The sequence below is a fragment of the Oncorhynchus masou genome, chromosome 31, assembly GCF_036934945.1.
Source record: "Oncorhynchus masou masou isolate Uvic2021 chromosome 31, UVic_Omas_1.1, whole genome shotgun sequence".
Taxonomy (NCBI): domain Eukaryota; kingdom Metazoa; phylum Chordata; class Actinopteri; order Salmoniformes; family Salmonidae; genus Oncorhynchus; species Oncorhynchus masou.
In genome coordinates this window covers 38,838,219-38,853,448 of record NC_088242.1, presented here as the reverse complement: position 1 = coordinate 38,853,448, position 15,230 = coordinate 38,838,219, and the positions used below count along the sequence as shown (strand labels likewise).

Genomic DNA, 15,230 nt, shown 5'->3' with positions numbered 1-15,230 from the left:
TGTCTTTGCCATTGGAAATTTCATATAAATATACTATCAGTTCCTACAACTTCCACATGTCGCCAGTGTTTGGAATATGGCTGAGGTCATTTCTTTGTCTTAGCAGGAAGTAGGCCAACTCGGAACGGGGGACCCTTTTGTGAGGTGCACAAGATATGTAAAGCAGAGCTTTTATCTTTTCGTTGATGTATTGAATACAGATTGCCCCGTCTACAATTTGATCGATTATTAACATTTAAAAATAACCAACGTTGTATTACAAAAGTAGTTTGAAATATTTTGGCAAAGTTTATAGGCAACTTTTAAAATATTTTGTAGTGAATTTGCGTTATTCTAAGCTGTTTTTTTCTAGATCAAACGGGCTTTATAACTGGACATTTTCGACATATATGGACAGAATTAATCGTACAAAAGGACCAATTGTGATGTTTATGGGACATATTGGAGTGCCAACAAAAGAAGCTCATCAAAGGTAATGCATGTTTTATATTTTATTTCAGTATTTTGTGTAGCGCCTGCTATGCTAGTTCTTTTGTTTACTACTGATTCAGATGGGTGCAGGCTATCAGATAATAGCTTCTTATGCTTTCGCCGAAAAGCATTTTTAAAATCGACATGTTGGCTGGATTCACAACGACCGTAGCTTTAATTGAGTAGCTTACATGTGTGATTTAATTAAAGTTATAATTTTATAGCGTTTTATTTGAATCTGGCGCTCTGCATGTCCCCAGGCAATTGGCCAGTTGAGACGCTAGCGTCTCCCTATCCGTAAGAGGTTTTAATGACCTCAGAGAGTCAGGACACCCGTTTAACGTCCCATCCGAAAGACGGAACCCTACACATGGCAGTGTCCCCAATCACTGCCCTGGGACAGTGGGATATTTTTTAGACCAGAGGAAAGAGTGCCTCCTACTGGCCCTCCAACACCACTTCCAGCAGCATCTGGTCTCTCATCCAGGAACTGACCAGGACCAACCCTGCTTAGCTTCATAAGCAAGCCAGCAGTGGTATGCAGGTGGCATATTAATGATAGTCAAGACATGTCACAGTGAACCTGGAAAATGTCAAGAAATTTGAAAGTTTGTTCAAGTGCAGTCACAAAAACCATCAAGCTCTATTATGAAACTGGCTCTCATGAAGACCGCCACAGGAAAGGAAGACCCAGAGTTACCTCTGCTGAAGAGGATATGTTTATTAGTTACCAGCCTCAGAAATTGCAGCCCAAGTAAATGCCTCGCAGAGCTCAAGTAACAGACACATCTCAACATCAACTGTTCAGAGGAGACTGTGTGAAGTAGGCCTTCATGGTCGAACTGCTGCAAAGGAACAACTACTAATAGACACCAATAAGAAGAAGACACTAACTTGGGCCAAGAAACACGAACAATGGACATTAGACATGTGAGCGTCTGCCAAATGACTTAAATGTCAAATGTAAAATGTGAAAACCGGTCCTTTGGTCTGATGAGTCCAAATTTGAGAGTTTTGGTTCCAACCGCCATGTCTTTGTGAGACGCAGAGCAGGTGAACGGATCTCTGCATGTGTGTTTCCCACTGTGAAGCATGGAGGAGGTGTGGGGGTGCTTTGCTGGTGACACTGTCTGTGATTTATTTAGAATTTAAGGCATATTTAACCAGCATGAAGACCACAGCATTCTGCAGCGATCCGGCATCCCATCTGGTTTGGGCTTAGTGGGACTATCATTTTGTTTTTCAACAGGACTATGACACAACACACCTCCAGGCTGTGTAAGGGCTATTTGACCAAGAAGGAGAGTGAAGGAGTGCTGCATCAGGTGACCTGGCCTCCACATCTCCCGACCTCAACCCAATTGAGATGGTTTGGGATGGGTTGGACAGCAGAGTGAAGGAAAAGCAGCCAACGTGCTCAGTATGATATTTCTTTGGTTGTTTAGCACTTCTTTGGATACTACATGATTCCATATGTGTTATTTCATGGTTTTAATGTCTTCACTATTATTCTACAATGTATCATTTTTTGGGGGGATTGTGCAGAGCATTATGGTGGTTCTACGTGTTGAGAAGCTTGATGACATTTTTGCATTTTTTTTTTAAATTTGGGGGCCTGGAGTTTTTTTCTGAAATGTTTTTAAACCATGTGACATGTGACCTAATTAGCAAAAACTGGTCCCATAGCCCATGTAAACCCTTTTTACAACTGATTAATCACGGTCATACTCTATAGGGTCCAGAGTTTTCCTAGTTAGGTTAACATATAATGAAAAACACCAGGCCCCAGGGGGTCAAAATTGTCCCACTGCTCTGGGACTTATGGTGCCACAAGTCTGCTTGCATTTGTCAGTTATCATCAGGTATATCAGGGCTTTAATCAGGAGCGTTTCTTGGTGTCGTGTGGGCGAGATGTGCAGTCTGTGTTTGACATTATGCATTTTGAGATGTCAGTTTAACTTCATAGAGAAACTCGTTGTCCAAACCTACGATGGCGCAGCTGTAATGGAATGTATCTGCTATTTGTTTTCCAGCTAAGTCCCCTCCTGTTCCTTGATTTAAGAAGTGATGACCACTCCACTCCACTACCATTGTCAACTCTCTCCTGACATGAACTGAAGCCACGGCTCATGTGCCCCCTCATCCACTGGCACATTGAATGTTTCCTCTCCAAGCACTGTGTACCCCTATTAATTTTCTCTCATTACTGTATGTAGAGTCAATCACGTTATTACACATCAATAATTTTGCTCCTTGCTTGGACTAACTCATTCATAGCTCTTTTGTCACAGTAGTGTGTTGTGTTATTGTTTTTGTCTTCCTAGTCATATCCTGTCCTGCACTGGTCAAGCCTCTGAACACCTTAACTCATGACTCCTACCCTCTATCAATCAGTGCTGTGATCCCTTTCCAACAATGTAAATAGCACTCTTTTTCTTATTCCCCATAATATTGTGCTATAAATGTGTTTATGAAATGCTTTGGGTTAAAATGATTAGTCTTTGATTATTTTTGAAACACACTTTGTTGTTTCCGTGCGTTCCGCGCCTATACCGTGTGTCTCCCATCCTTCTCAAATTTTCATGTCACCAGCCAACTGGATGAGCTAATGCTAAGATATTTGCCAGATATGTGTAGCTCCATGTTTGATGACATCATTAAATGCATTCTGGTTGTCAAGTAAGCGTCTGTCAGACCAAAGATGTTATAACAAGTTTACATGACTGACTTGCTTTCAAGACAACTGGGAACTTGGAAAAATACGAGGTCAAATCATGATGTCAGTGATCTTCAGGTCGGAGCTCTAGAAAGAGGCCCGAGTTCCAAAGCTGGAATTCTCAGTTGGATGACTTTTAAAAAAAAAATCCCAATCAGAAATCATTTGTTTCCGAGTTCCCAGTTGTCTTGTATGCACTAAAGTCGGAAGTTGGAGATTTCCAAGTTCTCAGTTGCCAGTTGTTTTGAACGCGCCATTAGATTGTAACTATGGTACCTCAGGTTTTCCACTCTGACACCCCTTTCCAGGGGTTTTATTTGTATTTAGTGTATTTCCTTCTCCTGTGTTTCCCCCCCCATTTATTGATAACTAAAAACATTTATCATAAAAAACTAGCTCCCTGGTATACAGAAAATACCCGAGCTTTGAAGCAAGCTTCCAGAAAATTGGAATGGAAATGGAGCCACACCAAACTGGAAGTCTTCCGACTAGCTTGGAAAGACAGTACCGTGCAGTATCGAAGAGCCCTCACTGCTGCTCGATCATCCTATTTTTGCAACTTAATTGAGAAAAATAAGAACAATCTGAAAATATTTTTGATACTGTCGCAAAGCTAACTAAAAAGAAGCATTCCCCAAGTGAGGATGGCTTTCACTTCAGCAGTAATATATTCATGAACTTCTTTGAGGAAAAGATCATGATTATGAGAAGGCAAATTACGGACTCCTCTTTAAACCTGCGTATTCCTTCAAAGCTCAGTTGTCCTGAGTCGGCAAAACTCTGCCAGGACATAGGATCAAGAGAGATACTCAAGTATTTTAGTACTATAACTCTTGACACAATGATGAAAATAATCATGGCCTCTAAACCTTCAAGCTGCATACTGGACCTTATTCCAACTAAATTACTGAAAGAGCTGCTTCCTGTGCTTCGCCCTCCTATGTTGAACATAATAAACGACTCTCTATCCACCGGATGTGTATCAAACTCACAAAAAGTGGCAGTAATAAAGCCTCTCTTGAAAAAGCCAAACCTTGACAGAAAATATAAAAAAACTATTGGCCTATATCGAATCTTCCATTCCTCTCAAAACTTTTCAAAAAAAGCTGTTGCTTTTAGGTTAGACTACTGCAATGCTCTACTTTCTGGCTACCTGGATAAAGCACTAAATAATCTTCAGTTAGTGCTAAATACGGCTGCTAGAATCCTGACTAGAACCATTTCTAAAAAATCATATTACTCCATTGCTAGCCTCTCTACACTGGCTTCCTGTTAAGGCAAGGGCTGATTTCAAGGTTTCAGTGCTAACCTACAAAGCATTACATGGGCTTGCTCCTACCTATCCCTCTGATTTGGTCCTGCCGTACATACCTGAGGCTGCATTCATTGTAGCTGGGATTTTAACAAGGCTAATCTGAAAACAAGACTCCCTAAATTGTATCAGCATATCGATTGCGCAACCAGGGCTGGCAACCTTGGATCATTGCTATTCTAACTTCCGCGACGCATATAAGGCCCTGCCCCGCCCTCCTTTCGGAAAAGTTGACCACGACTCCATTTTGTTGATCCCTGCCTACAGACAGAAACTAAAACAAGAAGCTCCCACGCTGAGGTCTGTCCAACGCTGGTCCGACCAATCTGATTCCACACTCCAAGACTGCTTCCATCACGGGGACTGGGATATGTTTCGTATTGCGTCAGACAACAACATTGACGAATACGCTGATTCGGTGTGCGAGTTCATTAGAACGTGCGTTGAAGATGTCGTTCCCATAGCAACGATTAAAACATTCCCAAATCAGAAACCGTGGATTGATGGCAGCATTCGCGTGAAACTGAAAGCGCGAACCACTGCTTTTAATCAGGGCAAGGTGACAGGAAACACGACCGAATACAAACAGTGCAGCTATTCCCTCCACAAGGCAATCAAACAAGCTAAGCGTCAGTATAGAGTCAAAGTAGAATCTCAATTCAACGGCTCAGACACAAGAGGTATGTGGCAGGGTCTACAGTCAATCACGGATTACAAAAAGAAAACCAGCCGCGTCACGGATGTCTTGCTCCCAGGCAGACTAAATAACTTTTTTGCCCGCTTTGAGGACAATACAGTGCCACTGACAAGGCCTGCAACGAAAACATGCGGACTCTCCTTCACTGCAGCCGAGGTGAGTAAAACATTTAAACGTGTTAACCCTCGCAAGGCTGCAGGCCCAGACGGCATCCCCAGCCGCACCCTCAGAGCATGCGTAGACCAGCTGGCTGGTGTGTTTACGGACATATTCAATGAATCCCTATCCCAGTCTGCTGTTCCCACATGCTTCAAGAGGGCCACGATTGTTCCTGTTCTTAAGAAAGCTTAGGAAACTGAGCTAAACGACTACCGCCCCTTAGCACTCACTTCCGTCATCATGAAGTGCTTTGAGAGACTAGTCAAGGACCATATCACCTCCACCCTACCTGACACCCTAGACCCACTCCAATTTGCTTACCGCCCAAATAGGTCCACAGACGATGCAATCTCAACCACACTGCACACTGCCCTAACCCATCTGGACAAGAGGAATACCTATGTGAGAATGCTGTTCATCGACTACAGCTCGGCATTTAACACCATAGTACCCTCCAAGCTCGTCATCAAGCTCGAGACCCTGGGTCTCGACCCCTCCCTGTGCAACTGGGTACTGGACTTCCTGACGGGCCGCACTGAGGTGGTGAGGGTATGCAACAACATCTCCACCCCGCTGATCCTCAACACTGGGGCCTCACAAGGGTGCGTTCTGAGTCCTCTCCTGTACTCCCTTTTCACCCACGACTGCGTGGCCACGCACGCCTCCAACTCAATCATCAAGTTTGCGGACGACACAACAGTGGTAGGCTTGATTACCAACAACGACGAGACGGCCTACAGGGAGGAGGTGAGGGCCCTCGGAGTGTGGTGTCAGGAAAATAACCTAACACTCAACGTCAACAAAACTAAGGAGATGATTGTGGACTTCAGGAAGCAGCAGAGGGAACACCACCCTATCCACATCGATGGAACAGTAGTGGAGAGGGTAGTAAGTTTTAAGTTCCTCGGCATACACATCACAGACAAACTGAATTGGTCCACCCACACAGACAGCATCGTGAAAAAGGCGCAGCAGCGCCTCTTCAACCTCAGGAGGCTGAAGAAATGCGGCTTTTCACCAAAAGCACTCACAAACTTCTACAGATGCACAATCGAGAGCATCCTGGCTGGCTGTATCACCGCCTGGTACGGCAACTGCTCCGCCCACAACTGTAAGGCTCTCCAGAGGGTAGTGAGGTCTGCACAACGCATCACCGGGGGCAAACTAACTGCCCTCCAGGACACCTACACCACCCGATGTTACAGGAAGGCCATAAAGATCATCAAGGACAACAACCACCCGAGCCACTGCCTGTTCACCCCGCTATCATCCAGAAGGCGATGTCAGTACAGGTGCATCAAAGCTGGGACCGAGAGCCTGAAAAACAGCTTCTATGTCAAGGCCATCAGACTGTTAAACAGCCACCACTAACATTGAGTGGCTGCTGCCAACACACTGACTCAACTCCAGACGCTTTAATAATGGGAATTGATGGGAAATTATGTAAAATATATCACTAGCCACTTTAACCAATGCTACCTAATATAATGTTTACATACCCTACATTATACATCTCATATGTATCTTGCCTATGCTGCTCTGTACCATCACTCATTTATATATCTTTATGTACATATTCTTTATCCCCTTACACTTGTGTGTATAAGACAGTAGTTTTGGAATTGTTAGTTAGATTACTTGTTGGTTATTACTGCATTGTCGGAACTTGAAGCACAAGTATTTCGCTACACTCGCATTAACATCTGCTAACCATGTGTATGTGACAAATAAAATTTGATTTAATTTACACATACGCTACGGTCACAAGACGCAGGCCTCCTAATTGTCCCTAGAATTTCTAAGCAAACAGCTGGAGGCAGGGCTTTCTCCTATAGATCTCTGTCTCAACCTTTTAGTCTTTACTGAAGACTCATCTCTTCAGTGAGTCTTATGATTGAGTGTAGTCTGGCCCAGGAGTGTCAAGGTGAACGGAAAGGCTCTGGAGCAACGAACCGCCCTTGCTCTCTCTGCCTGGCCGGTTCCTCTCTTTCCTCTGGGATTCTCTGCCTCTAACCCTATTAGAGGGGCTGAGTCCCTGGCTTACTGGTGCTCTTTCATGCCGTCCCGAGGAGGGGTGCGTCACTTAAGTGGGTTGAGTCACTGATGTGATCTTCCTGTCTGGGTTGGCGCCCCCGCTTGGGTTGTGCCGTGGCGGAGATCTTTGTCAGCTATACTCGGCCTTGTCTCAGGATGGTAAGTTGGTGGTTGAGGATATCCCTCTAGTGGTGTGGGGGCTGTGCTTTGGCAAAGTGGGTGGTGTTATATCCTTCCTGTTTGGCCCTGTCCGGGGTTATCATCGGATGGGGCCACAGTGTCTCCTGACCCCTCCTGTCTCAGCCTCCAGTATTTATGCTGCAGTAGTTTATGTGTCTGGGAGCTAGGGTCAGTTTGTTATATCTGGAGTACTTCTCCTGTCTTATCCAGTGTCCTGCGTGAATTTAAGTATGCTCTCTCTAATTCTCTCTTACTTTCTCTCTCTCGGAGGACCTGAGCCCTAGGACCATGCCTCAGGACTACCTGGTATGAGGACTCCTTGCTGTCCCCAGTCCACCTGGCCGTGCTGCTGCTCCAGTTTCAACTGATCTGCCTGAGGCTACGGAATCCTGACCTGTTCACACGACGCGCTACCTGTCCCAGACATGCTGTTTTCAACTCTCTAGAGACAGCAGGAGTGGTAGAGATACTCTTAATGATCGGCTATGAAAAGCCAACTGACGTTTACTCCTGAGGTGCTGACTTGCTGCACCCTCGACAACTACTGTGATTATTATTATTTGACCATGCTGATCATTTATGAACATTTGAACATCTTGGCCATGTTCTGTTATAATCTTCACCCGGCACAGCCAGAAGAGGGCTGGCCACCCCTCATAGCCTGGTTCCTCTATAGGTTTCTTCCTAGGTTTTGGCCTTTCTAGGGAGTTATTCCTAGCCACCGTGCTTCTTCACCTGCATTGCTTGCTGTTTGGGGTTTTAGGCTGGGTTTCTGTACAGCACTTTGAGATATCAGCTGATGTACAAAGGGCTATATAAATACATTTGATTTGATAAATCCCCCATAATAATATCCCACCACAATACCTTCCCCCATTTCTACCCCCCATGTACTTGAAAACCCCCCACAAACCCTCCTAAAATGGTCTCATCCCTGTACAGCTTACCCACTAAAGTTAGGCCAGGCAGTAAGCTTGTATTTGGGGTGATGATTTGTGAGGTGATAGCATTTTATTTTCTTTGTGATTTGTCAAAAACGTTAAACAACTTGTCAAGTCATGTGCTCTGGTTTTTGTATACACTGTAACACAAACATTGACGATTTGTAATATGCTGAAAAGTGCCCGAACTAAGTTAATATTTTTCAAGAAATGGATGCAGCCATCTTTGACTTTATTTATTTGCGCCTTATAGTGAATGGCATTCTGGGATAAGGGAGTTGTTGCTTGTCAAACATAAACAAACATGGCTGCCATCATAAAGAATTTAGCTGCTGTTAGCTTATCTGACATGCATCTCTTTTCATGCATCTCTTTTCTAGTTTAGAAAATTAGTTTGGCTGTTGATGTATTCCATGTCATTTTTGGATTATGAAGTTCGCATTTATCTTTTACAATAAAAGGTGAAATTGAGGAATAAAGTTGTGAAGACCTTTATTTCCCATAAAAACAAAACATTGTTTAGATGATTTTCAGGTCTTTAGACAAGTTTGTTGCATCAGACGTTCTGTTGCTACTGTTCCAATCACATATTTATGATGGTACCCTGCAAGGACCACTCAACAATGACCACAAATATGTGATTGTACAAATCAAAGGGTTACGGACTGCAGAGTTTTTCAGGATAAAAAAGAATCGGAGTAGAGCTAAGCACAGGCAAAATCCTATTGGAAAACCTGGTTCAGTCTGCTTTCCACCAGACACTAGGAGATGAATTCACCTTTCAGAAGGTAATAAAAAGAAGAGAAAAGTCAACTTTCAAGATGACACTTTGTTTAATTTTTCTTTGAAGTGTTAGATAATAGTTTACTGAAAGATAAGAAAGCTATCTGATTTTCAATAGCACCGATGACAACAATCAATTTAATAAGGCAAAGCAAACAAATCTTGATTTGAAAGTAAACTAGAGAAGGAGCACTTGAGAGGGAGAATTGAGCATAATCAATGGATTTGTTGAATTTTCCATTGTAGGGATCAACTTTCTGTGGTTATAACATGCAGTAGTAGCACAAATAATAATAAACAAATACCACCTTACTATTTTGTGCAGGCTGACAGATCGATTATGCTATTTCAAACAGTTCAAGCTATCAGGAGTCAAAAGCCACCTACTGGGAAAAAATGTCTGAGGTGCACAATGATTATTTGGTCAATAATGTTGTGTGGAGTCGATTGTATTTGCAGGAAGAAGTTTAACTAATGATTCATTCTGGGGTATTTGGTAAATAAAAGTGTCACAATACATAGGGGCATATTTGAAGCCAAGCAGATATCTTCATGCCTTCTGTCAAACCTGGTCTGATAACACAAAGAAGATTTGTCCTGTGGGGGGTTTTGATAATTAAACATTATTTTAGGGACTGCAGATTACTGGCGTAGAGCTGTTTTTACGCACCAATTTATCTGTATTCTCTATTGGTGATATCACAATTGCACATGCCCTCGGTGACAATCTGTTCAATTACAGCCAAAAGCAGTTTTGGGCGATTTTTTCTGAGTCTCTTAAAGAACGTCTGATCATTCAGTTGGCTGAGTATTTCAGTCTTATAGACAGTATAGTCTTGTACAGTAACAACGCCTCCATTGTCAGCTGGGCAGATGACTATTGAGGTGTCATTCCGGAGGGCTTGTTTCTCTGAGAGTATAAAATTATTCCTGACATAGGGTATAGAGGCCTCTAACTTGGGTGTCTTTATACACCCGCCTGTGATGCACATCCACAGCTGTTTCAATTGGCCCGGTAGAATGAACATAGATGGAGCCCTAAACACACTTTTTATGGGGACAAAGGGGTTGCAATCTCGAAAGAACAGTTTCAGATGCAATTTACGTATGAATTAGCAATCGAAATGCCTTGCAGTTCTGCTTCCTGAAATTCAGGTTAATTTGCTCCTATAATATTTTGTATATTTTCAGTATATATACTATACATACAGTGCCTTGCTAAAGTATTCATCCCTGTCACGCCCTGACCATGGGAAGCTGTTTATTCTCTGCTGGTTGGGGCGTGATAGTGACTAGGGTGGGTCATCTAGGTTAATTGTATTTCTATAGTGGCCTGAGGCAGCTGTTTGTCGTTGTCTCTGATTGGGGATCATATTTAGGTAGCCATTTTCGTCATTTTGTTTATGGGCTCTTGTCTACAGTGAGTTGCCTGTTTGCACACCAGTAGCTTTACATTTTGTTTGCACTTGTTTGTTTTGTTTGGTGAGTTTCGGTTTATTAAAAATATGTGGAACTCTAAGCACGCTCTACCTTGGTCTACTCATTACGACGAGCGTGACAGAAGATCCCATCAAAAAAGGACCAAGCAGCGTGACCAGGAGGAGTGGACATGGGAGGAAATCCTGAATGGAGAAGGACCCTGGACAAGGGCCGGAGAGTATTGCCGACCAAGGGAGAAGATGGAGGCAGCGAGAGCGGAACGGCGACGAACCGAGTACTTAGAGCAACAACAGAAGCACGGGGGACACATGGGGAGATTGGCGGAGTCAGGGTTTAGACCTGAGCCAACTCCCCGTGCTTACCGTGGGGAGCGTATGACCGGTCAGGCACCATGGAACTGGACTGAACGCCGTGCTTAGACTGGGCATCGGTGCAGGGGAAGGCTCCGGCCATGGAGCTGGGGGTTTCGAACCGTGGACTGTCTCAGTAGGTTCTGGACCGTCTCAGTAGGTTCCAGACCATTGACCGTCGCAGGAGGTTCCGGATCGTTGACCGTCTCAGGAGGTTTCAGGCCTAGGACCGTCTCGGGAGGTTCCAGACAGTGGACCGTCTCAGGAGGTTCCTGACTGTGGACCGTCGTAGGAGGTTCCGGACTATGGACCGTCTCAGGAGGTTCCGGACCGTGGACCGTCTCAGGAGTTTCCGGACCGTGGACCGTCTCAGGAAGTTCCAGAACGTGGACCGTCTCAGGAGGTTCCTGACTGTGGACCGTCGTAGGAGGTTCCGGACCGTGGACTGTCGTTGGATGTTTCGGACCGTGAAATGTCACCGGCAGCTCTGGACTGGGCACTGTCGCCGGAAGCTCTGGACTGGACACTGTCGCTGGAAGCTCTGGACTGGGAACTGTCGCCGGAAGCCTGGTGCATGGTGCCGGCACTGGTGGTACCGGGCTGGTGACACGCACCTCAGGGATAGCGCAAGGAGCAGGCACAGGACGTACTGGACTGGGGAGGTGCACTGGAGGCTAGATGCGCGGGGCCGGTACAGGTGGCATCGGACTAATGATTGACTTCAGGGCGAGTGCGAGAAGGAGGCACAGGATGTTCTGGACTGGGGACACGCATTTCTAGGAGAGTGCGAGGAGCAGGAACAGGACGTACCAGGCTGTGGAGACGTACTGGAGACCTGGTGCGTATAGCCGGCATCAATTGTTCCGGAACTTCAACACACTTTGCACGGCAAGTGCGAGGAGCTGGCACAAGACATACTGGGTTGTGAATGTGCACTGGAGACCTGGTGCGTATAACCGGCATCAATTGTTCCGGAACTTTAACACACTTCGCACGGCAAGTGCGAGGAGCTGGCACAGGACATACTGGGTTGTGAATGTGCACTGGAGACCTGGTGCGTATAGCCGGCATTAATTGTTCCGGAACTTTAACACACTTCTTAGGACAAGTACGGGGAGCTGGCACAGGACATACTGGGTTGTGAAGGTGCACTGGAGACCTGGTGCGTATATCCGGCATCAATTGTTCCGGAACTTTAACACACTTCTCAGGATGAGTACGGGGAGCTGACTCAGGTGGCACCAAACTGACAACACGTTCCTTTAGTCCAAATCCATGCATCCTCCTCCAACTCAACAACTCCCCCATTTCTCTCTCCTCCAAATTCTCCTTCTTCCAGACTGGCTCAAGTTCACTCCTCAGATCTGCAGACTGCTCCATGTGCCCCTCCCAAAAATGTTCTTGGGGTGTCTGTGGCCTTCCTCCTGACTTCGTCGCTGTCCCTCCTTTGCTGCTTCTGCCTGCTTCCATGGCAGGCTCTTCTCTCCTGCCATTATGTCTTCCCAAGTCTAGGATGTTCTCTCCCTAATTTCCTCCAAAGACAATAATGCTATTACCTCCCGGGCACACTGCTTGGTCAATTGTAGATGGGATATTCTGTCACGATGTTCGTAATAATGATGATCGGACCAAGGCGCAGCGTACTTTGAGTTCCACATACTTTAATCAAAGTGAAACTTAAGCTAATACAAAACAAAATAAAGAACAAATGAACTGTTATGACAATGCAGTGTGAACAGGCAACTAAACATAAACAATTTCCCATAACCCACAGGTGGAAAAATGCAACTTAAGTTTGATCCCCAATTAGAGACAATGATTACCAGCTGCTTCTAATTGGGAATCATACTTAAACACCAACATAGAAAAAGCAAACTAGAACCCCACATAGAAATAATAACCTACACTAAACACCCCTAGTCACGCCCTGACCTACTCTACCATAGAAAATACAGGCTTTCTATGGTCAGGATGTGACTTCTCATGTTAACATGCATGAAACCAATGCCTTTATGGTTACAGAAGTCAACAAATGAGAACGCCTGGGGAATGGGAGTGGAGCTAGGCACCGCAGGGCCTGGATTATCCTCTACATCACCAGAGGAACAGAGGAGGAGTAGGATATGGGTACAGCTAAAGGCTATAAGAACTGGTCGTCTCGTACGTTCGGAACAGAGAGTAAAAGGAGCAGGTTTTTGGGCACGGTAGAAGAGATTCAAGGCATAATGTACAGACAAAGGTATGGTAGGTTGTGAATACAGTGGAGGTAATGCACTGATGCACTGAGTGACGATGAGAGAGATATTGTCTCTCGAAACATAATTTATACCAGGTGAGATCACTGCATGTGTGGGAGGTGGAATTTAAGGGTTAACTAAGGTATATTGAGCAGGGATAGAGGCTCTACAATGAAATAAGGCAACAATCACTAACCAAAACAGCAATGGACAAGGCATATTGACACTAGGGAGAGGCATGCATAGCCGAGTAATAATAGGGGTCCAGTGAGTGGTTTGGGCCGGGGACACGGCGATAAAGGCAGCTAGCAGGCCGGGGCTAGCAAGCTAGCAGAAGGGCCTTAGAGGGACGTCACAATGGAAGAAAGTCTGTTTTAGCCCCCTCGTGCTGTTACGTCTGCAGACCTGTCATTGTGGATCAGCAGGGCTTTGTGTGGTAAAAGGGGTCTAGGCCAATTGGCAGAATAGGTATCTTAAGCTAACAGTCCTATATGCTCTAGACAGCTAGCAGGCCGTGGATAGCAGGATAGCAGACAGGAATTCAGGGGACGTCGTGACAGAGGAGCCAGTTGATAAACCCCCTCGGGCGAATTACGTCGGTCCAGTCGCGAAGGGTCGGCGGGGGTCCAGGCTAATTGACAAAATAGGTATTGTAGCCCAAGGAGTGGCTGATGTACCTCTTCGGGTTTGCCGGGAGATGGGCCTAGCAAGGCTATCTCCAGGTTAATCAGTTCTTGTTACGGGACAGAGACGTCAGCCAGGAGTCGCCACTCGGATAGCAGCTGGCTAGCTGCGATGATCCAGGTGAAAAGGTTCAGAGCTTGCGATAGGAATCCGGAGATATGGAGAAAAAAATAAGTCCTATTTGCTTTGGTTTGAGTCGTGCTGTGCAGACTGGCGAGAGTTGTCCGGGCTAATGTTAGCTGATGACCGCTAGGAGTTGCTAGCTGGCTTGTAGCTAGTTTGCTGGCTAGCTTCTGTTGAGGGTTCCGGTTCAGAGGTAAAGAAATAGCAGATCCATACCACATTGGGTGAGGCGGATTGTAGGACGGTATGTTGTAGTTGAGTTTAAGAAAAAAAAAAAATATATATATATGTGAAGAAAAAATACTATATAAAAGAATAAAAATATATATATACACGACATGACGAGAACAAAAAGACGTCTGACTGCTACACCATCTTAGTTTAATATTGACATCAATATGGACATCAATTGCACAATACATGAAAAGTAAACACAAAACGCGAAAAGCAAAACACATTCTTCACTAAAAAGGCCATCTAACATCTGCCTGATTTGCCCTAGTGGCACCAACACCACCAACTTGAAGGAGTTTTGGAAATCATTCCACATGAGATGCACAAAAAAACTAAAAGCAGATCTTCTTAAATCAGTTGAGATTGAAGGGATCTCCAGGGTTAGCTAACCCTGAGGCCGAGTTTGATAACTTATACATCTGAAGGTTAACAGTTAAGTAAGGTATGGCAGAAGTTTATGCAAAAGGCGTTTATAGACAAAAAGGTGCAATGAGTTGATCTACAAGACTTCAAAGAGAGCCAGCTCTGATACAAAATTCAATGATGTGTACTGAACCTATCGCCGGTAATAATGTACAATGATAAACTGTGTCTTCAATACAGTGGCAGTTGCATTCAAAACACTCTCTGCAGGGGGGTGGGGTCGGTAGATTGCGGATGTTTCCAGTTTTCAGGGATACAGTATTTTTGACAGAACTTCTGTTTCCCCTGAAAAGTGGGGACTTCGCTCTGGCATATTTTTATACCTGCTACGTTAGGTTACATTCATATAGGAGATATTGCCATAGTCAATAACCAGAAAGAATGTTGACTGAATTATTTGTTTTCTGCTCTTTAATGAAAGACAGGACCTGTTCCTATAGAAGAAG

The 15,230-nt window shown here is 44.8% G+C and overlaps 1 protein-coding gene across 1 annotated transcript in view; it reads right to left on the bottom strand.

The window, feature by feature from the left end:
- LOC135524945 (pro-neuregulin-3, membrane-bound isoform-like) overlaps window positions 1-15,230 on the bottom strand; it is a 356,815-nt gene that overhangs the window by 135,586 nt on the left and 205,999 nt on the right. The window contains exon 5 of the mRNA XM_064952775.1: window positions 1,739-1,756. Coding sequence (XP_064808847.1) covers window positions 1,739-1,756 — 18 coding nt within the window. The remainder of the gene's footprint in view (window positions 1-1,738; window positions 1,757-15,230) is intronic.